Consider the following 27,856-nt stretch of genomic DNA (forward strand, 5'->3'; position numbering starts at 1 on the left):
GCATCATCTTCCTTCCGTGGACGCCTTGGGAAATGTAACAACTAAAACAATAAGTAAATTTGTTTATAAATGCACAAACCAAAGAATAGACATTTTCATGTACTTCTTTCTAGTCTTATGCATATATTTATATAATTATGAATATACTGATTTTAAAAATTAGTAGTGTTCTCTTTTTGCTCCACAACATTCCTCCTCTCCCTGCTCCCTCTCTATTGTGGAGGCTTTGGGGATTCACCCAGGGCTTCCCACATGCTAAGCCCCCTACTGCTGAGTTACATCTCTGGTCCACTTTCACTTTTCTGCGTCACTGTCTATTAAGAACACCACAATCACTCACTCACTCCCCCTTTTCATTCAGTTCCTGTTTTCTTACATTCCCTAGAGGATTCTGGGATTCCGAAGCCCTGGTGTGGGGGGTCCGATGTAGAAGTTTTTGAAACACTGTGCTGAGCAGAGCCAGCAGGATGAAGACGATAGCGAGGGCGTTCTCCCTGCTCCCCGAGGAGCTTCTCAGCAGCTCTGTGTTGTGTACTGATACGTCCATGACACTTCCAGCGCTGGTGAATCTTTAGGAAGCTGGGTGTGGTGATGCACGTTGACAATCCCAGCACTTGGGAGGCAAGAAGACTGTGCATTTGAGGCCTGCCTGGGCTGCACAGTAAGGCGGTCTAAATACAAACCAAAACCAAGACACTCCTCTCCAGGAAAAGTGATTCCAGCCACGTTATCTCTGCAGGAGATGGTTATGCCTTGTCAACGGCATGGATCAAGGGAGGCCAGCCCTGCTTCCCTCAGAGCAGAGACCATTTCCCCGATCCAGAGCTGTTTGGAAAGGATGGAACTGGAGCAAGCAATGAGCGGGAGATGTGCAGAGAGCAGCAAACTGAGCGGCCCTGGAAGAACGGGGGGGGGGGGGGGGTGCTGGATACGGTGCGGTTCCTGGGATGGCGAGGAAACGAACTACAAGTTGCCCAGCAGGCTTGTGGTACCTTCTAGGGTGCAGAATGCTAGCAGCAGGAGAGTCGCTCTAACAGGAAGGCGATGCTAGAACTCCTTCCTCCTTCCCCGTGAGGCATAGCGGTAAAACCCCATCACCGGTGGCTCTCGGTCACTTTAATCTGTGGCTGGAGCACAGAGGTGTGGGCTAGTCACTAGAAATGTCTGCTTCTCTTCTAGAACTGTTTCTAGGAAGTGGCTGCTTAGCCTGGGATCATGTTTCTAGCACCTGATGATCCAGCTGGGACTATGTGACTCGTCATCCATAGAATGAGAATGCAAGTGATAGGCGTCTCTTCTAGACAGGCAGCGAAGGTGACTTCCCGGTGGAAGTCACCTTTTTTTTTTTTTTGTTTATGTCCTCTAGAACTCCAACGCTCTAGAGATAGACGAGCCACAGTTGGGAAGAGCCTAGGTCCTTAGATAACGATATGGCAGAAAATTACTTGTTGACCAGGAGTCCACCACCAAGTCAGTTATGTGGGTAAGAAAGACCTAAGAATCTTGGGGTTTAGCTGCTACAACATAATCTGAGTGAATAGAGAGACATTCTTTTGAGTGCTAGTCTTTGGGCAGCACAAGGTCATTGACCAATCTGTCCAGCACTGGTGGGATGAAGTGTTCATAGGTCCTGGAAATTAGACTGTTTCTTTATGTGTGGTAGGTCATACCGTGTACCATGCAGAAGCCTGTACAGCTTACCTTAACATTCTGTCTCTCCAGAGACCAGTACACATAAACCATAGCTGAAAAAACTATATCAGTCGGTTTCAGTGCCCTTGGAGTAGTCATAACAGTCCTGCAGGGCACGTCAGTTATGTCAGTCTGGTCAAGACATTTTTTTTCTGACAATACCAAAAGGAAAAACAAAGAAACTGATCTGAATAAATAATACTGTACGAGTATACCCCCATATTGTGAGAGTTGAACATTTAAACTGTTTATAATTATTATATTATCATAAATAATAAATCACATAATGTACAAAAGGATCAATTTTGAACAAATATCTTTGCCCACGTTCTTGCTTTATATGGATTCCTACAAGGAAATGCCTCATAAACTAACATAAGTTTGCTTACGTGGCTCTTAAAGGACTAGTAGCAAACAGGCATGCTTTTGTGGGGGAAGACAGGAGGAAAAACCAGGTGCCGGCATAGACACAGGAGTGTACCGATTTCAGAAACTACCCCAGTGGCAAAGTTATTAAAGCTTAGAGTCTTGTCTTTGTTGGCACCTGCTTAGGAAGTGGGAGCTTGTTTCTAAGGCAATGAGAAGCCACCGAAGCCCGTAAACAGGAAGTGAGCAACACTCCTACTTAGTCCTATGCTCTAGGCACTTCCACACCATCAGCCAGAGTGGGTAAAATGGGGACAGATTCACCTTCCAGTACACAGGGAAAGACCGAGCCATTTAATGAACATGAAGTTATCCAGCCCAGTCACAACAGGTCCCACTTCTTCCGCGTGATCTTCCTTGCAAGAGAAGTAGCCTTAGAAAAACAGGCTGGGCTGTTTGCCACTACCAAAGGTGTATGAAGCACTCAGCCAAGGCTGCATAACTTTTCTCTATCTTAAAGTGGCAGAATTCAGGATTAGTGTTTTGGGTCCAGGGGAGTTGAGCGAAGATGGGGACAGATCACCAAAGTCTAATAAACCAGAAGCAAACTTTATTCCAGAAACCAGAATCCAGGGGAAAAGAATAAAAATAAAATAAAAAATCTCCATGGCACACAAAAAGCTTATCAGCTAGCTGAGACCACAGCCAGAGATGGGTTTTGTAAGGCTGTGTTGAAGGCCGGTTTCTGAACTCACTCACCCTTTTATAGTAGGGGCACCAAGCCTTAGGTCTGAACAATGGATTTTACAATCTCGAGGTAAAACTCAGATACAGATTGCCTTACTTTACAGTCTCCATTAGCAGAGTTTTTCAGTTAAACTAGTGTTTGTACTTAACCCGTTGTCTTTCTTGGTACTTCCAGGTAGCGTTTACTGCAGCCCGGTGCTGTCCCCTTTGATGCTGCCAGTTTCACATAGCAGGGATAATGCGTAACCCAGAGGTCATTTATCTATTTCCTAAAAGTCGACTCAGCGCATATCCTAGGCTAGCTCTCAGTTTGCCGAGAGATGCTTTGGCCTTGTAAATAAAGCTATGGGTTGTAAAGTGGAATAACCCACTGTTAATAGTTAATCCTCAGGCTGCTGAGAGAGCTGCTGACAGTCTGTGCTCATTCTCCTAGGCTTACAACTTTATATATATATATATATATATATATATATATATATATACATATATACATATATACATATATATAAAATAATATATATTTATATATATATATATGTATGTATATATATTTTATTTTTACATTCCTGTTTCTGGAATCTACATTTTTATTTTTTTTTTATTCTTGGGCCCTTCAAGTGTTATTGTTTGTTTTTTTTCCTACAAAAGTTCTCTCATTAGAAAAAAAAGAATTATGGCTGGGCAGTGGTGACACTAATTCCAGCACTCAGGAGGCAGAAGCAGGTAGATCTCTGTGAGTTCAAGGCCATTCTGGTCTACAGAACTAGTTCCAGGACAGCCAGGACTGCTACACAGAGAAATCCTGTCTCAAAAAAAAAAAAGATTTACTTTTAATGCATGTATATGTATGCCATTGTGAGTGCATGTCATATGTGAGCAGGTCCCTGCACAAACCAGAAGAGGATGTTGGATCCCCTGGAGCTGGATTACAGGCAATTATGAGCTACCAGATGTGAGTGCTGAGAACTGAACTCGTGTCTTCTGAAAGAGCAATAATTTCTTTTAACTGCTGAACTCCAGAAGTCCTCTTGGCTCGGTACTGGAAATCACCACTTCCCACAGAAGATGAGAACCTGTGGATTGTGTCCAGACCAATATGGTTTGATAGACCACGTCCCCCTGAAAGGTCGCTGTTACCAAAAAGTTACTTTACCCAACTGCTGACTGAGATGAACCTAGCACACAGGATACACCATGAAAGACCTGATTAACAACGCCCCCAAACAGCAGAAAGCAGTATGAGCAGAACTACGTCCATATTTCCAAATATTGTTTATAAATGTTCTTTTACATTTAATGAGGGATATGCTATAGAAATTTGCATTGGTATGGATCTTGGTTTATTGATATAAATTTAAGATCAATTTTGTTATATGTATATGTATATATACATATATTTCTGCTCTTGATCAAGGTATTGTGATTGTGTAGCTCTTTAAAAATATAATTTATAATTTAGAAATATAATCATCAAGCTTGTAGTCATATTAGTTAGGTTTTCTAGATATATAGAGATTTATTTCAGTTAGATAGGTATTCTTCAAATCTTTCAGAGACCTTCAGAATATGGCATTTAAAATGTTTTAAGAACTTAGGGCTTTTCATGACAATGATACACATTTGCTCCTGGCAGTACCAGCTACTCCAAGAGGAAGATGGGCATCAAAGAGACTCTTTATGGAGTTTGCTAGCCATTTAGACAAGAAACTGCTCTTGCCTGGACTGTTTAACTGGACATGCAGGACCCACAGAGAAATGACTGCTGAACTTGTCTAAAGGTGAGATGGTCCTTCAGGGTTCCTGCTTCGTGAAAGAGTCTGTGAGAAAGTGACTGAACTGACTTTGAAATTTCCTGCTTCATAGAAAAGTCTGCTGGATACTATGGGCCTGTAGGCTGAAGATGGATGTCCCAATGGTACAGAAGAACTTTGGGTGACTGTCCAGGTAGCGAGATGTCTCTGTCAATTCTAGAGTTTTGGAAGTTGCTTATGATGTACTTCCTATTTACTTAGGTAATATTATATCCTTCTAGAGTCTTTGATGGAATTGAAGAATAGATAGTAATAATATAGTTTTCCTTAGTCATGATAAAAGATGAAGTAGATATAAATATTGTAACTGTAATTCTTGCTTGATACATGTTTTGTATCAAGTTGTAACATGTTTTGTTATATGTAATTTTACTATGTTAAAGTTAAAGCTTTCTTTTTTGTTTAAACAGGAAAGGGGAAATAGTGTAGGAGGTCTTTCTGTCTATGTGTTGCTTCTATTGGTTAATGAATAAAGAAATGCTTTGAGCCTATGGTAGGGAAGAACAGAACTAGGCTGTATGCTGGGAGGAAGAAGGGCAGAGTCAGAGCGAGAGGCCATGGAGTCAACCGCCACTGGAGATAGACATGCTGCAACTTTGCTGGTAGGCCACGGCCTCGTGGTGATACCCAGATTAATAGAAATGGGTTAAATTAATATGTAAGAGTTAGCCAATAAGAAGATAGAGCTAATGGGCCAAGGAGTGATTTAATTAATACAGTATCTGTGTGATTATTTCAGTTCTGGGCGGTTGGGATGAACAAGCAGCTCCCTCCTCCTTGCAACACTTCCTTCTGCAGGAAAGATTCAAATGTGAATGATTATAATCTATCAAATATTTACGGAGTAATTTACTAATTCTCACAGTGATTTGGCTGCTGGAAATAGGCCAGTGACCAAGAGAGAAAATCTCTGACCTGATGAGCTGTACTAGATAGTTTTATGCCAACTTGACACAAACTAGTGACTTCTGAGAGGAGGGAACTTCATCTAAGAAAATGTTTCTACCTTACCCCTTCTGAATGGAGACAGAGGAAGAGTGGATGAGGTGGGAGGGTAGAAGGGGGAGGGAACAAGAGGAGAGGAGGGAGGGGAAACTGTGGTTGGTATGTAAAATAAATTAAAAAATGCCTCCATAAGATTGGGCTGTAGGCAAAGCTATAGGACATTTTCTTAATTAGTGGTTGTTGTGAAATGGCCATTGTGGGCATTGTGGGTGGTGCCATCCCTGGGCTGGTGGTCCTTGGTATAATAAGAAAGCAGGCTGAGCAAATCAAGAAGAGCAAGTCAGTAAGCAGCAGTCTTCTGTGGCCTCTGCATCAGCTCCTGCCTAGAGGTTCCTGCCATGATTTTCTTCTGTAATGAGCAGTGGTACTGGAGCATAAGCCAAATAAACTCTTTCCTCGCTGATCTGCTGTGGTCATGGTGTGTTATCACAGCAATACTAACCCCAACTAAGACGTCAGCCTTTCCTGGTGGAAGGGACAGATGAATGGAAATTGAGATTAAGCTTAAATTTGTTAGCTGCAGTGCAGACCATATAAGGGAAACAAACAAGATATATGAGCAGAATGGACAAGACCTGTTTTAGGTAGAAGGTCAGAGAAGGCTGCCCTGAGTTGGGAACATTGAAAACCAGATTTAGAGGAGGAAGAGGCACCAGGGTTGCTGGCAGAGGTGGGAGGTCTCCAGAGGGAGAGTGATTGCTAGTCTGACAACAGAACTGGAAGAGCCCTACTGGGTCTGAAGCCCCCGATAAGGGGGCGGTGACCAGGGAAGAGCCCAGAAAGGCGGCGTTTATAAGGATCTGCACAAATATTTTGCTGGCACTAGAAAAAAATCAAATAAAATCAACCAACTACCGACAAGGGCAGGCTCTGCAGATTAAGATAAACTTGGGAGTGTGATGGAGGAGGGTTATCTGTTACAGGAGTGAGTGAACCCTATTTTCTCTGCCCTTCATTACCCAGCTTCCCAAGGCCCAGCTTTTTCTTCTGGAAAGAGATTTGATAGCAGACATCCACCTCACAGGGAGTTTAGGATTATAAAGAAGAACAATCATGTGAATACTTAGCAGAGTGTCTGTCACCTAGTAAGTACTCCACTCAGTAAGATACGGCTTTTCCTAATAGGTGGAGCATGGGAGACAGCCGGGCAGACCTCTGCTGGGCCCATTTCTGTGGTGTGCTCGCGTTGTGCCATGGGAAAGTCTCTGCTGCACCTTTTTCTTCGCCTGTGACTCTTGGGGATACTATCTTAAGATGTGTTTCTTTTGTTTACGCTGCCTTTGTTTAATTCTGTGAAGTTGTGACTCTTTGCCGGTCCAGAACACCTGATAGTCTAATAAAGCGCTGAATGGCCAATAGCGAGACAGGAGCAAGGGTAAGCAGGATTGTCAGGCAGAGAGGATAAATAGAAGGAGAACTGAGGAACAGGGGGAGCAAGAGAGCAAGGAGAGGAGGACATTGGGAGCCAGCCACCCAGCTACACAGTAAGCCACAGAGAAAGAAGTAAAGAGAGGTATACAGAAATAGAGAAAGACAAATGCCCAGAGGCAAAAGGTAGTTAGAATAATTTAAGAAAAACTGGCAAGAAACAAGCCAAGCTAAGGCCGGGCATTCATAACTAAGAATAAATCTCTGTGCGTGATTTATCTGGGAGCTGGGTGGTGGGCCCCTCAAAAAGAGTATACAGTAAAACAACCAACAACATGTGACTTGGATTTCAGATTCCTACCTCGAAGGATTTTAGTTGTGATGAGGATTGTAATGAGGTTTGGATGGGGATTATATTAGGTGATTCATGTGCAGCCATCTTGAAGGAGGAGTCATTCATACCTTGTAAGAATTTTGAAATAATCTTTTAAATAAATCTTTTGGTCTTTTGGCTGTTTAAAGTTATATTTTTCTGACTATTTTCAGTTTCTTTAAAAACATTTTAAACTTGTTTTTGTTTTTGTTTGTTTGTTTTGTTGTTGTTGTTGTTTTCCAGACTAGCTTTAGAGCCTGTCCTGGAAACTAGCTCTGCTACAAGAGTCCTCGAACTCACAGAGATCCACCTGCCTCTGCCTCCCGAGCACTGGGATTAAAGGCTTGCGCCACCACCACCTGGCTGTTGATTGTGTGCATGCGTGCAATGTATGAGTGTGTGTGTGTGTGTGTGTGTGTGTGTGTGTTGCGCTGACTGCGTGAACAGCTCTGCACCACATGCATGCAGTACTCGCGGAGGCCAGAAGAGGGCTTTGGGTCCGTAGAATAGGAGTCACAGATGGGTGTGAGCCACCCTGTGACTGCTGGGAATCAAACTCAGATCTTCCGGAAGAATAACCAGTGCTCTTAATAACTGAGATATCTCTCCAGTTCCCTTCTCCAGTTTGTTCCAGTGGTGGGGGGGGTGAGATGTAGAGCCAAAATGATAATCAATTCTAACATTTGAGTTTGCCTTTGTCATCCGCTGGAATAGTAGCTGGTGAAGCGAATTTTCTACCTTCATCTAGTCCTCAGCAAATCTGATTTCCTGTTTCTTACCACAGCTTTCTTCCACGGAGGAGAAAACACACCCTTGAGTTGAGTAATCAGGCTGGAATGGAATGCCAGCTTGTTCAAATCCAGTGTTTGGCACTGAGGGAAGAACTGCTAGACACAGCGTGCCCCTCGTGGCTGACAATGCCAGCTTGTTCAAATCCAGTGCTTGGCACTGAGGGAAGAACTGCTAGACGCAGTGTGCCCCTCGTGGCTGACAACTGCCGGTCTAGAAGCTTTCCCTTCATTAAAACGAACAGCGACACTGGCAGAAACCCTGGGGACCGTACCAGAGGGAAACAGTTACTTGATCTATGGCTACTCTTGGTTAGTTAGTAAAATCGGAATGTGCCTGGCCATGTTCAGACACACAGAAATCTGACTCCTTGGAACTCTAGCGGTCCAAACCTCTGTAAAACGTTGTCTGACTCCTCAAAGTAGGAGCCTCTTATTGGCTGGAATCAGTATTGTTCTGGGAATGGGTGTGTCCTTGTCTTCTAGTTAATGCTGTGGGGCCCTCTGGTGGCTATAGAGAGAATAGCTAGTCAGTGGGGTTTTGCGTGACTCCAGCAGAGACAGTGTTTGAATTCCTAAAATCCATAAGGAGCTGAGAAGATGACCTGCTTGCCTGGACACGGGCTGATGTAGGTCTGCCATCCTGCCTCGTGTGCTCTTTTCTTTGGTAAAACTTCTCAGAGCAGCGGGGAAAGGAATGCTGTCTGTATGTGCCGGGTGCTTTTGAAAAAAAGCATGAACGTAGAGATATTTAACTGAACTCTGTTTGGTTCCGGATGGGTCAAAACTGAGTTTTGGCATAGAATTCAGTTTTATTGGTGGACTTTTAAGTAAATTCATTTCAATCTCTTTGAGCAGAGATTCTCTGGCAGTCAGAAACCTAGCGTCTGAAGGCTCCAGCGGTTGGTAATCCATGGGGCATTGCTGAGGGGCATCTTGGTCACACCACGCAAGAACCAAGCAGTAGCCTGTCTCTCCTGCTAAAATGTCACAGAATGATTTTAGGGTTTGGTTTTTTTTGTTTGTTTGTTTTGTCTTGTTTTGTTTTTTTAGTTTTTGTTTGTTTCAAGATACCAACTTATTTTATGGTTTTGTAGGGTTTCCTCGAGAGGTGTTCTAGGAGCCGGTGTTGTAGCTCAGCAGTGGCAGCGGCCTTCAGACCCTGGATTCAAACCCAGCATAAAAGAAAACCACACCATTTTAGATGGACTAGGGTTGTAATTATAATAATAATCCATTGTCTCCTATGCATCTTTATTTTTAAATGTATTTTATGAAGCCTTTGAGAATTTTATACATGGATATAGTGTATTTTGATCACAATACCCCACTCTCCCTAACTTCTCCCAGATCCGTTCCTACCCCCTCTCGACTTCATGTCCTTATTTTTATGATTTTCATTAGAAATAATAGCCTACTGAGTTTGATTTGCTTTTATACTGAAGAACGTATTTTCATACATTGTATTCTGATCACCCTTCCCCTCCCCCACCTTCCCACTCTCACAACTCCATATCCTTTCTCTTTCTTTGAAAAGCAAACACAAAACCCTCCCAACAAAAATACAAAAATAGAAACCAAAATATATAAACAAAAGACAAATAAAATGTCTAAACAAAACGTTATGAAACCAAAAGTCTACAAAAATACCACTGAGTTTGATTTTTTGCTGGTCAGTTGTTCTGGGCATGGGGCCTATCCTGAAATTTTGGCTAACATACCCAGTGAGACGCCATTGGAGAAAACAAAGTTTTCCTTTTGCAGGTGGCCTGATTCACAGACAGTTCCTGGTTGGGGATGGGTGCCTGTGCCCACTTCCCCATCTCAGTGCTGGGACTCCTGACTTCAACCCATATAGGCTCTGGGCTTGTTGCCACAATTCTCTGTGAGTTCATACATACGTCAGTCTTACTGTGCCTGGAGAGCACTGTTTCCCTGGAATCATCCCCTCTAGCGCTTACGTCTTTCCTCCTCTCCTCCTCCTCTCCCTCCTCCTCTCCCTGCTTTTTCTTTCCCGCTGTAAGACTTGCTGAATCCTGAGAGAAAGGGTTTAATGGAGACATTTTATTTAGGACCGAGTGCTCCAAAGTCTCTTCACTGTCTGCACATTGCTCAGTTCTGGGTCTCTGTGCTAATTCCTATCTACGGCAGGAAGAAGCTTCTCTGGTGACGGCTGAGTGAGACGCTGCTCTGAGTACATCAGAATGTCACCAGGAGTCATCTCATCGCTATGTTCCTTTAGCAGAGCAATAGTACTTGGTTTTCCTAGATATCCTTGGCCTATCTAGTCTCATGTTCTTGGCCACCCAAGTGGTGTCATGTTGTCTGAGGTTTCTGTACTGTCCGGTTCCAGTAATCATTAAGTCCCAAAGAATCACACAGAGGTCTACATTAACTATAAACTGATTGACACAGTTGACAAAAGCTCAGGCTTTTTATTAACTCTTATAACTTATATTAGCTCATTATTCTAGTATATGTTAGCCACAAGGCTCAGTACCTTTTTCAGTGAGGCAGTCACGTCTTGCTTCTTCTGTGTCTGGGCCAGGACTGCAGAGCAATGGGCTTCTTTCTTCCCAGAATTCTCCTGTTCTCATTGATCTGCCTCTATTTCCTGTCTGGTTGTCCCACCTATACTTCCTGCCTGGCTACTGGCCAATCAGCATTTGTTTAAAATATAATTGACAGAATATAGATCATTCTCCCACACCACTTCCTCCTCTTTTTTTTAAAAACAAAGGAAAATATCCATAGTCCATTTTTTGGGAATGTGGGCATAGTTTTCCGGGCTACTTCTTCCTGGTTGGGGGTGCTGATACTCTTATGGGGACCTAAAGAAAATTTAGAATTATGATTAAGTCCTGACTGGAGTATCCTGTGAGGCTTGATTATCTCAGGCATCATCTTGAATCTATTCTAGATGTAGAACTCTGACATCTGGACCATCTGTTCCTACCACAGATTTCTCAGGCGGTCTTCCTTGATCAAACCTGATTTTTCTTAACTCAGAATGAATCCACAGCCTCTTATTTCCTGTGGAAACAAAAACAAAATCTTTTCTCCAAAGTGGCATACCTTTTGACTTCAATTTTGAAGTCAAGGTTTTTTCAAAATACCTAACTTGGATTAATTCAGCAGCATTTATAAATAAATATCCTTTAGCAGCTGTTGCTCTTTCCTCATCATTCAAACAATTCAAAGAGAGCATAGTAACATACAGTATCCAGACTCTCTGTGTATTTTTATCTTTATGTGGCTTTATTTTAACCTCTATTTCTTTTATTTTTATTTTTAATTTTTGGCTTTTTGAGACAGAATTTCTCTGTATATCTTTGTCCTAGAATTTAGTCTGTAGACCACGCTGTTCTTGGACTCACAGAGATCTCCTGCCTCTGCCTCCCAAGTGCTGGGTTTAAAGGTGTGTACCACCACACTCAACTACTCCCTTTTTTCTTTTTTCTAAGCCTACATATATTTTTAAACACAGTAAACCATTTAGAGGTTTTTTTTCTTTGAATCTATCTTTACTATATCTCTTTTTATGACCACATGAGTCTTTAATTTGCTCAGCAATATGGGTAGGATTAAAGCCATGGCATTGACGGCTGGATCCAGCTCATTCCTTAGCTTTCTGAGATTCCAGCCTAATGGCTGAGATACCTGCCAGAGCCATGTTTATTGCCACAACTCTATGGCATTTCAAGGTCCCTGTCACCACCAAAAAGCATGAAGTCAGCTTTTCATCAACACCATGAACGTGTTTCATGGCAGGACCTCTTAAAAGAGCTGCAAGTTTTTGCAGCTAAAGCTGAGTCAGGAAAACTCTCTTAAATGAGAGTGCTTGCCTCTAGTAAGCAGAGAAGATCCGAGAAATTACTGCTACCAAAAAGCCATGCTTTACTCTATTCTTTTCTGTCTAGAATTACTTCCCAAGCTCTCTCAGGTTTTATGTGGATACAGTAGTCCACACATTGGCGCCATTTGTTGTCCAAGGTTTCTGTACTGCCTGGTTCCTGCAATTGTTAAGTTCCGAAAGAAGTCACACAGAGGTCTACATTAGACCCATTAGCTCAGGCTTCTTATTAACTCTTATAACTTATATTAGTCCTTTATTCTAGTATATGTTAACCACATATACTAGAATATATATGGCTCAGTACCTTTTTCAGTGAGACAGTCACATCTTGCTCTGTGTGATTTCTTTGGGACTTAATGATTGCAGGAACCAAGTAGTACAGAAACCTCAGACAACAATGTCAGGCATGGGTTCCACCTCATAGAGTGGGCCTTAAATCCAATTATAGTGATGTAGATTGGGACTTTCCCAACTGTCACCTCAAACAGAACCACTTCTCTGGGGAAAACCCTAGCTCCTGGCACACATTTCCTGACTGGGATGGGTCAGGATGACAGGCTTGGTCATCTGTGTATGTACATGGCTGGGGTGGGGCAGGATGACAGGCTCAGTATCTGTCCACAGGCATGGCTGGGACGAGGCAGGATGACAGGCTTGGTCATCAGTGTATGTACATGGCTGGGATGGGGCAGGATGACAGGCTCAGTCATCTGTCCACAGGCATGGCTGGGTTGGGGCAGGATGACAGGCTCAGTCATCAGTGTATGTGCATGGTTGGGATGGGGCAGGATGACAGACTCAGCCATCTGTGTGTGTGCATGGCTGGGAGTGGGTGCCAACACTGAGCTGGGAGCTCCAGGAAAGGAGATGCATTCCTTGCATTAGGGGAAAGTGGTAAAAGGAGCCAAAGGCTGACACACCAACTGAGGCCTGGCTGGAGGAGTACATAGTCTTAGGGCTCTGGCCGGAGGGCCTGTATTTCCCCTGAAGCTCCACAGACTTCCCTAGCCTTGAGTTGGGTGTGGCTCCTTGGTTCCTGTGAACAACTTTGTTTCCTCAGTGCTGGAAGATCCCTTGGGGGGCGGAAGGTTTTTCATAGATGATAGTGTGGTCTCTCAGTGGAGACCAGGGGACTACAGTGGTAACCAAGGAGAGTGATCTTGGCTCACTGTTACAAGTTCAGTCAGCATCTGAGGAGATCAGGAGTGGATGTATGGATTCTCCCCTACAGACTGCATTCTGTCTCAGTTTGGGTGCTGCTGTCTCCCTCCCTCCGTATCGCCCTCCCTCCTTCCTTCCCTCTATCTCCTTCCCCATTTCCCTTTCTAAAATATATGACATAGTCTAACAAGCAAATAAGTTAATGCCTGACATATTCTAAAAGATGTTCAGGTTCTTGGCTCCATCATTTTCTACAGGTAGCAGTGGTTACACAAGCCTGAGCTTTGTCAAGGTCTGCTAAGGACAAAGTGGTTTCTCATTATGAGACATCTGTCCATCGCCTTGACCCAACAAGCAACAAAATATTTTTTCTCACTAATACTCAATGAAGCAATAAATGTTGTAAAATAGAAGATTAAACTTTTGAGATTTGAGTTCAGGGTTCTCCCATTCTTTAGCTCTGTAACTTAGGAAAAGCCACCTAACTTCTGTTTCTAAAGTTGACCTTCTGAGCCATGAGTTTTGCAGGTACATATTCAACTAACTGTAGATGGTAAATACGCAAGAAAAGTTTAAAAGTCTTCATCAGTGTTGAACATGAATACATCACGATTCTCTGAGGAACGCAGTGAAACAATGGCTTTCATAGCCTTTATATTGCATTGTATATTAGGAGTAATCTATAGTTGATCTAAAAATATAAAGGGACTTGCATAAATAATATGCAAATACTACTCTGTGCCATTCTCGAACATCTTTGGATTTTGCCCTTAAGGATCTTGGAACCAATTGTTCTGTGTATACTGAGAAACAGACTTATTTGACCATCTCACTTTGGGGAGGTACATTTATTCACATACTGAGTGCCAACTCTATGTCTGGAACTACGAAACATAATGAATAAAAAAAATAAAGATACAATGTTTGTCTTATAGAACTCAATCTGAGAGGGAAAACAGACAATAAACAAACAACAGCAAGAATAATAATAATAATAATAATAATAATAATAATAATAATAATAAGAAGAAGAAGAAGAAGAAGAAGAAGAAGAAGAAGAAGAAGAAGAAGAGAAAAAAAACCATGCTGGCTGATGACTTGCTGATCTATTCAATCAGAGAGCTCCTGTTTCAGTGACTGATCTGTACCAAAAAATAAAGTGAAGAGCAGTAGAGGAAGACACCTGGCATTAATCTCTGGCTTTCACGTGTGCATGAATAGCATGTCCCTCCAACATCCTTGTGTGCACACATGAAAGAATACACATACACACACACACACACACACAACACACACATACACATATATACATGAGAGGGGGTGTAGTTTCACTAGGTAAAAATGTACAGCATAGAAATATATACTATTTTCAAGAGCAAAAAAGGGTCTTCAGAGATAATTATTGTCTTTTGGTAAATACACTTGGTAAAAGTATATTGTGTAACTATCTACTGGATTTTGGCTTCAACAAGTGTGGTCCATGACAGGCAGCAGAATGCTCACCACTGCCTCACAGCTGACAGAAATGCAGTACCTCAGGCCTCACCTAGACCCAAAAATCTGGTCTACTGCAGAAGGACCAGAGCAACACGGTGGTGAGCTTTGATGCATTCCACAGAAATCTGGGTCTACCACTTAAGGACCAAGGCAGCAGGTCAGAGAGCACTGATGTGCTCCACAGACCATGCTGAAAGAATTTAGGGCAGAGGCATTGCTATCTGATCAGGGTGGGAGGAGGGCTCTTAAAGAAAACAAACCAAACATAACAAACAGCCACAACAAACCCCAAGGAAACACAGGAGAACATGTGGGGTTGGGGCAAACAGAGAAGAGAGCAGGAAGAGCTTGTTGTTGGTCACGGTCAAGCTTTAGAGTCAGATTGACTTGACCTTCCATCTTACTTCACTCTGAGACTTGGGGAAAGTCCTAACTCCTGGTTTTATCTTTCTCATCCACATGCTGTGTTCTTGTTCCAACAGAAAGGGTGAGAAGGGGAAGCCAGCACTGACCACCCTGCAACCTTTGCTGCCAAGACTGTGTTAATTTAACCTTTCCCAGGGTTCTGACTGGGGTTCTTCCTCTGCTAAAAATTAATCAACTCATGGACTTGCAACATTCCTGAGGCCTTGTCCTTTCTGTTTGTTTTTCTGCATTCTTGCTAGAAACCATGGTGACTTCTAGGTGAGGTGTCATGACGGTGCTGACTCTAAGCTGCTGCAGGGAAAGGCAGTGACTCTGGAACAGGGACATTTCTCATCTTTGGTTTTGTTCCCAACTGAGGAGGTGGTACAGGCCAGCTGAAGTTCCTTTCTCCCCAAGCTGGCTGTGTTCCCAGGCTGCTGAGGTCATTCAGAAGGCCCTTCCCAACTAGTGCAGACTTGCCTCTCCCTCCCAACATTCCTGCTTGACTGAGGCCATTCTGGAACCCCTTAGTGGTGATAGGGAGAGGCTTATGAGATTAAGAAGAGTCAGAATCAAAGTATGCATGATCACAGTTACTTCTCGGGTGTGGTCCTCTTCCCATCCTCCTGTTACTCTTACTGGGCAGGGCAATAAAGTCATTGAGAGGTTACTCAGGTCTTCCTAAGGCTCAGTGGGGCTGGGCCATGAACTGGTGGTGGAACATTCAATTCAGGAGCCTTTATATATTTGTATAATGATTTAACTTACAGTATCTTTATATATTTCTTTTTTTAAAATGTATTCTTGTTCTTATTTTCTATGCATTTGGATTTTTTGCTTTACTTATTTGAAGGTTTAATCATATACATGCTAAAAATCCTTTCAGATTGCTATCTCTTGGTCTGGTGAGCATATCCTACTTGGCAGGTAGGCAAGATGGTATTGAAACTCATAGAGTTCACTGCTATATATGAGTTTTGTCTTTTCTCCCCCAAGTACCTGCCTAGAAGACTAGGATTTTCTTTATCTTTCCATCCTGATTCTAAATAGAAGTCTCACCGTGATTGCCTGAGTCTTAACCAGGACTATAGATCTTTGCTTGAACTTGGTGTGATGATTTCTCAGATGTGACATCAAAAGACCAAAACAAAAATATTAAATACATTAGACTCCTTCAATATGAAACACTTTTATTCATCAAAGAACACTGTCTAAGCATGGTGGCACAGTTCTCATCTCAACACTTAGGAAGCTGTGGCAGGAGGATGAAAAGTCCAAGACCAACCTAACCTACACTGAGACACACTGCCTCAGCATAAAACCAAAACAGCACCACATCTTCTTGTTGGGGAAGAGTGGAGAACCTGAGCTCAGGCAGGATGCCATAAATCCTTTTAAGAAAATTGCAGACAACCCAGATGTGAGGGGAATTGCCAGTTTCAGTTAGGTCCAGTTGGAGAGAAAAGAGGTGCAGGAGAAGATCCTGCCAACCACAGGGACCGCTGAGCAGGCAAAGAGGAATGAAATGTCCAGGAATCCTAGACTAGAGACTCCTCACCCCATCATCTTCAATGGACTTGAGCCTCAAGCTTCACTGTGAACACAGCAGGAGCCTGGAAGACGGTCAATCAAGCTGAGAGTACCTGGAGCTGTAGAGGTCTAGCTTAAGAAGTTTCGTGGAAAACAAAGACTATATGAACTGGGCTTGAGGCTTAGTTCATATAGCATTTTGGCAAAGAATCTGGCTGCCTTCTGCCTATATCCTAAGAACTAGCCTGGGGCTATATTTTAAAATGATAAATGTGTTTCTTTGGCTGAGGAAATTTCAAGACAGCACAACATTGAGTCTGTGATATGGTTATTACTGGTAACTCATGTAGGTCTACAATGAAAGAGAGCAAATAGGATGGAAAGAAATTTAAAAAAAAAAAACACCAGGGCTGGAGAGATGGCTCAGTGGTTAAGAGCATTGCCTGCTCTTCCAAAGGTCCTGCGTTCAATTCCCAGCAACCACATGGTGGCTCACAACCATCTGTAATAAGGTCTGGCGCCCTCTTCTGGCATGCAGGCATCCATGCAGACAGAATATTGTATACATAATAAATAAATATTTTAAAAAAAAAAAACAAAAAAACACCACACACAGTTTGGAGAGAAAGAACTAAGAAGCTTATTATAACCAAGGCACGTGAGGAAAGATGGGATGTAATTAAGGGGATGGCACCATTAAGGAGGTGTCAGTAGTTCTTTCTTGGAACAATGGGAAGAGTGCCCTCAGGGTAGGACTCTGCCCAGCTGATCTTTCAACTTGTGAAAGGAGAAATTCAAAAGAGTTGCTTTCTCCTAGAAACCAATTGCTTCAGCATATGAAAGGTGCTGCTAATTGATGGCCCATCTCAAGCTGGCAGCCATACTGTATCATCCATCCATGTGATACTAACATTGGAGACATGGAAGATGCAAGAATGAAGAGGTCATGGATCTTTCCTCCATGGTTTCAGAGAACCACTGAGGTCAAGAAATGTGTGGCAGGGTTGAAGTCCGTGTGAAACCATGAAAAGCCAATTTGTGAAGCTGTAAAAGTGAAGCTTTGGTTGGAGTGGAAATCCCCAAGATGTTAGAGATGTCAGAGCTGTGAAATAGTCATCAGAGAGAGCTGTGTACAGAAAGTAAACTAGAGGGCCCAGCTGTCTACGCCTTCTGAAAGTAGGGCTCAGACATTAGACACAAAGATACAAGAATTCTTCTTCTTCTTCTTCTTCTTCTTCTTCTTCTTCTTCTTCTTCTTCTTCTTCTTCTTCTTCTTCTTCTTCTTCTTCTTCTTCCTCTTCTTCCTCTTCTTCCTCTTCTTCTTTTATTCTTCCTCTTCCTCCTCTTTCTCCTTCTCTTTATCCTCCTCCTTCTCCTCCTCCTCCTCCTCATTCTTCTTGCCTTCTTCTGCTGCTACTATGATCAAATATCATAACCAGAAGCAACTTAAGAAAAAGGTTTTATTTTGGGTTAGAGTTCCAGAGGATAAGAGTCCATAGTGGAGACAGCGTGGCAGCAGTAGCTGAAGCAAAAGGCTCCCTGATCATACTGTATCTGCACACCAGGAAATGGAGAGACCAAACAGAAACTGGGGTGATGTTATAAACTCTCAAAACCTGCACCTGGTGATGTGGTGCTAATGGAACTTTTTCAGCCAATAGTCTTTAAGATACCAGCTCACTTTGGGCGTGGTCTTATGTACTATAAATGCAGATGAAAAGTAAGCTTGGGACTTTTGGCTGCTGAATTCTGTTCCAGTTCCCAATGTACTCAGAGGACTGTAGATGGCCACTCTTTCTGTGAGTTTATCCCCAGAAAAATAAACCTTTGTTATACTCCAAAGGAAGGGGAAATTGGATTGAATGGGACAATAGGTAGATTAGTGTAATAATAATAATAATAATAGTGAAATTACTTGTGAGTTATTAATTATAGACAGTTTACATTGGTATAGATTCTTGTATATTGATACAAATTCAAATTATATTTTTATATTGAATATACTACTATTTCTGTTTACAATATTTATATACCCATGCAAAGTTATTTTGTCATATTTGCATGACATGCAAGTTTCTACCTCTGCTTAAGATATTTTGTATATTGAGGCAATTTTAGGATAAATATACCATATTGAACTATACATTTCTACCTCTGATCAAGATACTTATATATTGTTTACATGCTGAAGCCATTGTCCTCATTTGCTGCATATTTGTTTAAATATCGTTTAATTTTTTATATGAAGCCTTAGTCTTTAAGATATATAGACATTAATAATTATAGGCCAAAAGTCATTCATGTTTGTCCTACTTACAGTTAGACTAGTCAGGTTCTTTAAATGCATACAGATTGTATTCCACATAAGTAGGTAATCTTCAACCACTTCAAAGAACTATAGAATATGGCATGAAAATAACTTAGGATTTTGTTGATGTGAGACACAATGGCTCCTGGCAGCACCAATCTATTCCCAAGAAAATGTTGGGTACCGAAGATACTCCACTTAGAGCTTGTTTTCTTCTTGGCAAAACTGGCCTTTGGGCAAAGAACTGTCCCTGCCTCAACTAATGACAAAATGCACAGCATACAATACGATGAACCTGAGAGGGCAAGGTTCTCAAGAACGCGAATCTTCTCTGCCTTTTTCATTTCTCCATGGGAGATAATATTAACAGTGTCCTACTGTTCAAATTAGCATTTGCTTAATGAATGAATACACGAAACAAAAGCTCCTTGAACTGTTTTATGTAAAGCGGCCTAGGAGACCATTTTGAAGTCCAGGCGGCAGAACCAGGTAAGATGTATGTGTCCCTGGTACCTCGACCTTTCAATGGCACATTCAGCACAGCACTCTCGCTCTGTCAACCCAAGCCCTCTTCCTCGTATCTCTCTATCCTACTCCTCTTTGTGGAAAACAGGCACTCCATATGGGTTTATTGCTGGATTCTCAGTTAACAGCTTGATACTAACTGGTCTTAGTTCTTACCAGAACCTGGTGTCACCAGGCAAGTAAAGATCACTCAGTTAGTCGGGTGCTGGTGACGCACATCTCTAATCCCAGCACTTGGGAGGCAGAGGCAGGCGTATCTCTGTGAATTCGAGGCCAGCCTGCTCTACATAGTGAGTTCCAGGACAGACACCAAAGCAAAAGAGAAACCAAACCACCCAGTTAGTCTCCTTGAACCCTGATGGGAGCCACTGATTTCTTGTAGCACAGCCAACAGACCAGTGTAGTATTAATATGCTCGGGTCTTTTCCAGTTCTTCACTGGGGTAATGGTAGGGTTTTGTTGTTGCTGTTGTTGCTGTTTTTAAATACAGGGTGCACCTGCAAAAGGAATATGGAGACCTTTACAGGTTACAGACACCTCTCTACCCATGTCCCGATAGCCGATTTAGGCGTTCAGAGGAAGCTGTACCCATATGTAAAAAGCATGGAGCCTGTTAGCCCCAGGCACTGACTTTCATTTTGGATCTTTACAGGCTAAAGGACCTCATAAACAGTCTGGCCCATTTGGTTTAACTCCTTGGGAAAGGCATGCACTGCTGAAACTTGCTTCTCTCTCATTTCTCTGCTGTCTGAGGGCTCCTTGTCATCCATTCAGGCTTTCTCCGTGTAGCTTTCTGGAGGGCTGGAAACTGAGGACTTTATATCAGCTAGAGACAGTCACAGGTGAGGAAGTCTATACCAAACATGGAACACTGGCAGTTCTTGCCCTGTTTTGTCCTAGCCCCTTCTCCTGAAATGCCCTCTTAAACCTTGAAATGCTTTTCTATATCAGCAGTGCACTCTCAACCCACAGTGACGTGCCCATCATCTCTCCTTCCTGGGACATCTGTCCTCACACAGACAATCCTCTCTCCTAGTTCCCTTCCCCACTAGAACTCAAAGGCAGGACCTTGGCTGTCTATATCCTCAGGGTCTGTGACATGAACATTTATTAAGTGAATAATGATAACAAATGCTCTTTGTCCAACAACCTTAGAAACATGAGCTGACTCTGGTTGTGTCCTTCAATGGTCCTGATTTTGTGCACACCCAAGAGGCATCTTCACTGTTGACCAGGGAGCATCTGGTAACGGCTTCCATTACATTCCTCCTGTATGTCACCTTCCCACACACAAATCTACCAACTCTCAGTGTACATTAAAAAAATGACATTGTTTTATTTCTGCTAGCAGGAACAGGCTGCATGTTATGTCAGATGTGTTGGGCTCAGTGCAGGTGTGGGTGGGGGAGGATGTGATGACTTGGTGGCTGGAAGGGAAATGGGAAGGTTAGAAACGCTTCTGGGAACTCTTGAGGAAGGACTCATGGCATGCTAAGGCTAAGCCACCAATAAGGTTGAGAAACTCTTGGAAATCTAGTTGCCCATCACTGTTGAGATCCAGCTTCTTCATCATGCGGTCCAGGACACCAGGGTCCTTCTGGTTCTGCAAAGACAAGGACATCTTTATATTTCACTTTCTACAGTGCTTTCAAATACGCTGCCATGTCTCATTGTCAATAGAGTACAAGGTCCCGGAAAGGGGTATTAATAGTCCCCCTTTCAATGTGAAGTAACAGAGTCAAAGAGGCGACCTGCTTTAGAAGCAGACCTGGAAATGAACCCAGACTTCCTTGCTCCTTGTCTTTGTCCTGTGTTTTTCTGTGACATTAGGGCTATTAAACTTTGTTAAAGTGTTGTATTCAAGTCCCACATGTAAACCACATGGAAGTGGGTGGTTTCAGGTAGAAAGTTATAGGAACTGCCTAAGAAGCCTCCTCCCTCACCCCTGATCTGAGTCTCTAATACACACACACACACACACACACACACACACACACACACACACACACACCACTATCCATATTTGCATTTATATTAACTTATAAAGTCCTTAGCTATACTTCAAGTGAGTAGGATGAGTGTGTGGCACAACCGTGTGAACGGTGGCTACTACAGCAATAGTGTGAAGATAGAATATTCTTTCCACCATTGCAGGAAACCTTATTTATAGGACAGGGCTGCCCTACAGTCTTTGGGGTAGAGGAATAAAATTTAAAAGTGATTCTATTACAGGCCATTTCACATGCTATTCCTGGTGCCAGGCACTTTTATGGCTCACATGGAGCTCACCCCAAGATCCAGAGACTCAGCAAGGGCAGAGAAATGGACCCCCTTGGCCTGGAGCTAAGGAGAGGGAGGCAGTTGCTGATCCATTCCTCCAGGCTCCTGTTTTGTAGGTGAGCAATCAGAAAATGGGGGCTGGGACAGGTACCTTTGTGAAGGCGGCCAGCTCCGTGTTCATGAAGGTGAGGAACTCGGTTTTGGAGAGTTGGTAGCTGTTCCCATCCTTCCCACTGTACTTTTGGAAAACAGCAATCAGGGACTCGATGCATCGCTCAGCCTCTGTAGGTTTGGACATTTTTGCCTTTGAAGAAAACAAAAATGCAGAGCTCAGCTTAAAACCATCTTGAGGATTATAAAGGCTAGAGATCTAGAGTGCTGGCATTTCACGGTGCCTCATTTTGAGCTGAAGCCGTTTCTTAAAGTCTGGCTCATTTATCGGGGGCCAGAGAAGTGAAGATACCACAGAAAGTGACGTTCTGTGACCTCTTTCTCGTAGTTCTACTGTATGTGTTCCCAGTGCAGTAAGGCGTTCCATATAAACCTCGGAGTTTTTGAAAACACGAAACAGTTCAGACAAGGGAGAAACCTTTCTGATATTCTTAGACAATGTGAGTCCATACACACATAGCCTGTACCACACACACACACTTAGACAGTGTGAGTAGATACATGTATAGCCTGTACACACACACACACACACACACACACACACACACACACACACACACACACATCGTGTGAGTCAATACATGCATAGCCTGTACACACACACACACACACACTTAGACAGTATGAGTAGATACATACATAGTCTTCACACACACTCCTACATACACATACACTGAACCTTGGAGGGAGAGTAAGTACATTGGCCTATTCCCCAAGAGCATAGAGAGGCTGCTGTGGTGACTGAGGTGCCACTAAGGTAACAGCAAACTTTCAAAACCTGTGCATTTCTTTGAAGAAAACGAGCAGCATTTCTGTAATTATGCACCAGGAGGGAGAGAGAGTATTTTAGATGTGCAGAGGTATATTCAGCTAAGTGTGGGGATGCATGCACTTGGAGGAAAAAGGAGTTTGGGTTAACCTGGGCTACCTAGTGAAACCATTTGTGTTCTCTCTCTCCTCTCTCTTTCCATCCTTCCCCATCTCTCTCTGTGTGTGAAGCAGACAACTATATACCATTAGCTTTACTTGTGTAGAACTGAGGCACAAGAGGAGAACTATCATGGCAGATCACCCCTAGGCTCTCGGCTCCCAGGTTTCTTTCTGCTGACATCTGCTTTTGTTTCTTCCAAGTACCACTCATTTCCACAGGAATGGTTGCTGGAATTTCTTATTACAGAGTTGAGCCAGCGCTGTGGTTGCACCAGGAAGAGCATCAGTTCAAATGGTGTGCAGGACTCAGCTTTTCCCACAGCAGAACTCCTAAAGGAAATTCTACTGGGTTGAGTCATCCCAGCAGGACTCTGAAGGCAGAACCCAAGAATTGAGTTGTTATGCTCCCCCTGGTGGATAAGGGCACAACTGCAGGATTTCTTGGAACCTGCCGGGCCACGCCCTGAAGGTTTCTTGAAGTTAATAATTATGATTTGGATTGATATTAACAATTGCAACTTGGAATTTAGCCTTCAGTTTCCTGGATACAAAAGTTGGAAGCTTCCAGGTGGGCTAAAGATGCCAAAAGCTGGCAGCTCAATAGACAGACAGACAGACACACACACGCACACGCACACCGTTTCCCCTCCTAGCACCTCCTGTCTTTAGGCACTTTACCATCAAAGTTGCACTGCTGTGGCCCCCTGCACCTAGGAACGCTCAGAGCCCCTGAACCTTCTGGAGATTCTTTTTCACAGTCACAATGGAGATTTAAGCTTCCCTACAGGGAACTTGAACTGAAGGAGAGAAAAGTGTTGATAGGTTCAGGTACTGGAGGGAAAAAAAAATCAAAACCCTGCAGCCTAGAAACAAGTGTTTGCACAACATGCTCTTCCTATCAGAACTATAATCTCCGTATTACTAGTGTGTCACGTGAGAGCAGAAGTTTGGCATGGAGGACACACTAAGCTGGGAGACGGTTCCAGACCGATGGGCCCAGCTCTGCTTTCCACCCCCGCAGACGCTTCCTTCCCCTTCCTTGCTTGCAGAACGGATTGGGAGTGCAGGGAGGTTCTGCTCATGTGGAGGGAGCAGTGATGGAAGGAAAGGGGCACTGTCCTGCGCCCTTCTACAGGATGGGAACAGGGACAGTAAGGAGAAAACACACGAGAAAAGGACACAGTGAAAGAATTTGTAAGATGCTCCCTAAGCACTCAACATTCCAGGAAAGCCTCCCATTGACTGGAATATGAGAACGAGGTTATCACACCAGTTAACTATTTCCTACTTAACCAATGCCAACACTCTTGCCGTTTGCGCTCGGCCCAAGGCGCCCCCGTGTGACGAAAAGAGGAAGAAGGAAAAAAATCGGAAGTGATAAGATTGACACACCTAAGCTGGGTCTGCAAGCTTTTTTTTTTTTTTTTTTAAAATAAAGGAGCAGCTGCGTGTATTTTTAGCTCTTTAGGCCCCATAGGGTCCTGCCACTCTTTCGCTGTAACCCGGCAGCAAGGGCGGCAACACGTAAAGCGAAGGGGTGTGGGAGTGCCTGTAAACTTTGTACATTAGATTTTCATATAATTTTCATGTATCACAAGGGATCATTTTCCTTTCAACTGTCTTCCAACCATTTAAAAACAAAATCTATGCTTAGTTTGGTAGTAGGGCAGAAACCCACTTAAGCCATCCTCCAAAGTTTGCGGATCCTCTTCATTGGAGAGACAAAGGAAGGTAGACTTTCAGGGTGAATTAGTGGAAAGGTCAGAAAAGCTGAGAGGAGACAGGCAGGTGATGCAGGGAGTGGCTAAAAAGATGGCAGGAAAGGGAGTAAAGGGAAGAGGAAGGAGCAGGCTGAGAGGGACTGGCCTCCTCCCACTTTCTGGCCGGCGGTTCCGCGGGCAGCAACAGGCGGCAGTTTCGGTGCACGTCTGTGTGCCTTGGCCTTTTGCCCGCGGCTTGCCGCAGCTGATTCCCCAGAACTCGGGAAGGCTAAGTTCTGAAACGTTCACTTTCTGGTATGTATGGACGCCTGGAGACGCCGCCCAGAACTCCCTCGGGGTCCCCAGCTCTCCAGCGGGGTTCCCGGCCTTCCCGGAACCGGTGACTTCGGCCGAGGTCCCGGCCGCCCGCTAGGTACAGGGGCGCTTGGCCCCGGGACTCCGGCGACTCCGGCGGCCACACCCAGCCCCGGCTCCGCGGCCAGTCGAGCGGCCACGCCCAACCCTAGCCCGTTTCTAGCCCGGGAGAACAAAAGTCCCCATTTCTTCCCGCAGGCTGTCATTAGGGTGCAATTTTAGGGCTTCATCTTGCCCTCCACTGTTTCTAATTGCCTCCCACACGGTTTCTCCTTCCTGACCTATTTTCTGCCACGTCCACAAGTTAGTCCAAAGTACATCCGACCTAGAGCACGGGTAACTTTGCCCTTTGTTCTTTTCATTGTAAAGGAAGGGGGAAAACATAAAATTTTAAAAGTTAGGCTTACCAAGCTGGTGAGGAGCGAGGACCGATGGCGAATGCGGCTGACAGCGGCGGGTACAGGAGTGGCAGTGGCGACCAGGGTCTGGGTTCCGCCCCTCAGCCTGACTCAAACCGGGACCGCCCCGCCCCCGCCCCTCCGCAGGCCTTGGCCTGTCCCCACTGAGTTCTGAACTCGCTTTGCTTGGACTCAGGCATATACACACCCACTGTTCTCCCTGGAACTCAACAGGCCTCTCTCTCTCCTGTGAACCTCGAGGATCGTTTTGGGTGAAGTCTGTCCATACTCCTAGCTCATTTCAGTGCCTGGGCCATCTGCACTTCAGGTTAGATAAGCAAAACGGTCACTTGAAAAATAAATCATAGTTGTCAAGAAGGTCCGTAGGAGTCAGGGCTGTCTATTCTACTACACTGAAGATATTTAATAAACAGTGACGATTTTAATTTTTTGTTTTGAGACATGATCTTTCATGTCGGGGATTGTATGAAGCACTTCTGGCTTCTAACCCTAGGTCCTCAAAATCACGATAAGTCACATTGCCCTTTCTGTTTGGTAGGACTTTAGGACTGTGGCATAGAGTGAGGCTCTGGCGTGTGCCCTCAGCTCTGGCAAGACTGAGGCAGAAGACTTCTGCAAGTTTGAGACCAGCCTGTGGGCTACAGAGTGAGTGCAGACCAGCCTGGGTTACAGGGTAGGACCTTGTCTCAAAAGAAAACTAAAATCCAAACCAAAAGAAACACACCTGAAGGCCCCATCTGTGTTTCAAAATTCTCCATTTTTTACCAACAATGTAGCCAGTTTTTCCATTTTCCTTACTTGAAAACATTGCCACCATGTTTTTGTAAAGTCTTTCTTAAGCTATGCATTTTTTATCATTGCCCTTGTAATGTCAGCTCTTTGTACTGGACCCATTGGACCCACCTGTCATTACTCTATCACACTTCCACTGATCTAGTTTACATTCCCGCTCCCCTTTTCCTCTGATTTCATAACTAGGCCCTTGCCCTCCAAACAAAAGAAACATATTTAATCAACATAAACACACAGTTTCTTGGTATGCAGTTCAGAGCAAAACATGATACAATAAAAGTAACAAAATGGCTTACTAGGAGTTTTCTGCCAACCAAACTTCTGGGGTCAGCGTGATGGCTTGGATGGTAAAGCTGCATCCTCCAAGCCCAATAGCCTGAGTCTGAGCATTGGAGCCCACATGATGGGAAAAGAGAACCATGTCGGCCTTTGACCTCCACATTGTGCTATGGTGAGGGTCCCCCACAGTAATTAATAGCAAGATAAATAAGTTTTAAAAATCTAATTTTCATGGCCTCTTTGTGTCTCTGAATAACCTGGTCAGCCTTAATGAATAAATTAAAGCACCAACTTCTTTTGATTCCACCGAGAGCCTCCTATGGGTCAAGCCTTGCTCTGGGGTCTGCAAATACAAACACGCGTGTGATACAGTGCCCGCCTTTGAGGTCCTCCAGAAAAGGACGTCACACACATGGGGTGGGAATTGAAGGTGGCTGCAAGGATTCTTTAAAATCCTAAGTTATGTGTGAAGTTTTCTGCATACGAGATTTTCTCCCCCTAGAAGAAGATAGATAGCTTGTATCAGGTTCAAAAAAAACTATAACAAAAGTTACTAGAGAACCATTAGTCTAAGTTATTATATACCCCAGTCATGCACCTGTCCACACCATAATCTTCATAAATGGAAAACGCCTCACTTACAGCTACTGAGGGAGGGTCAGACTTGGTGACCAAGGTTTGCATGATTTGACTTTGTGTTCATTGTCACAAATGATTGAACTCAAGGCCTGCCAGTGCACGGGATGGCAGGTGGCAAAGGCTTCATCTTAAGATGATCTCAGACAAATCAGTCCTTTATCCATGCAAGCTGGCAATAGAAACGCAAGCAGAATTTGGCAGATAGAAGAACTGAGGCCTAGAGAGAAGTAGGAAGGCAGGGCAACTCAGGAATAAGACACCAAGAATAAGGGAAAGCGGTGAGATTTAGAAAAACTGTGAGCTGGAGGGACGGACATGAGTCAGTTGGTAATCGACAACAAAGAAGGCTCCTGTGCAGAAGGAAGCTTTGGGGAAAAGGATGTTTGGCAAGGTTGGCAAACAGTGAGTCAATCAAAAGGGCTAAGAAGGGGGGGTGGGCATGAGAATAATTGGTAGCAAGAAACAAACATGAGGTAACACAGTAGAATGGAAGAGCTGATCAGGAAATAAATGTGGGAATTCCCACAGTCCAGAGTAATTCTCATACATCATAAGCTGATTTCTGTATAGGGTAGAGTCCAACCCTAAATGGGCATACAGGCGTGTGATAAATGTGGTGACAAGATTGTGACCAGCTACCATGACACTGCTAGGAAGGGAGGGAGTGATCAACTCTGGGGGAGTAAGGGAAGAGTTACGGAAAAAGTGAATTTTGAGTTGGGTATTCAAAATGGATTAGAAATTACCAGTTGGTGGGCACCACGGTGAAGCAAGGTGAGGTCAGGCCACATAGCAGCATTTTAGGGTTGCAGACTGTGGCACTTAGACTAGGTCCCAAT

At 43.7% G+C, this 27,856-nt stretch overlaps 1 protein-coding gene across 1 annotated transcript; it reads right to left on the reverse strand.

The window, feature by feature from the left end:
• Positions 1–20,744: 20,744 nt before the first annotated feature.
• On the reverse strand, positions 20,745–25,450 carry S100a11 (S100 calcium binding protein A11). Its single transcript, XM_048456608.3, has 3 exons — positions 25,296–25,450; positions 21,864–22,016; positions 20,745–21,035 (listed from the first exon to the last, which is right to left on the reverse strand). The coding sequence occupies exons 2-3, from the start codon at positions 22,008–22,010 to the stop codon at positions 20,880–20,882; spliced, it is 303 nt and encodes a 100-aa protein (XP_048312565.2). The 5' UTR covers positions 22,011–22,016; positions 25,296–25,450; the 3' UTR covers positions 20,745–20,879.
• Between the last annotated feature and the right edge of the window lie 2,406 nt (positions 25,451–27,856).

Source organism: Myodes glareolus, chromosome 17, assembly GCF_982192425.1.
Source record: "Myodes glareolus chromosome 17, mMyoGla1.1, whole genome shotgun sequence".
NCBI classification, from domain to species: domain Eukaryota; kingdom Metazoa; phylum Chordata; class Mammalia; order Rodentia; family Cricetidae; genus Myodes; species Myodes glareolus.

Coding starts and splice junctions, on each gene's coding strand:
- S100a11 (XM_048456608.3), bottom strand. CDS start 22,010: ATGTCCAAACCTACAGAGGCTGAGCGATGCATCGAGTCCCTGATTGCT. Junction 21,036..21,863: donor AGCTGGCCGCCTTCACAAAG/GTACCTGTCCCA, acceptor TTGTCTTTGCAG/AACCAGAAGGACCCTGGTGT.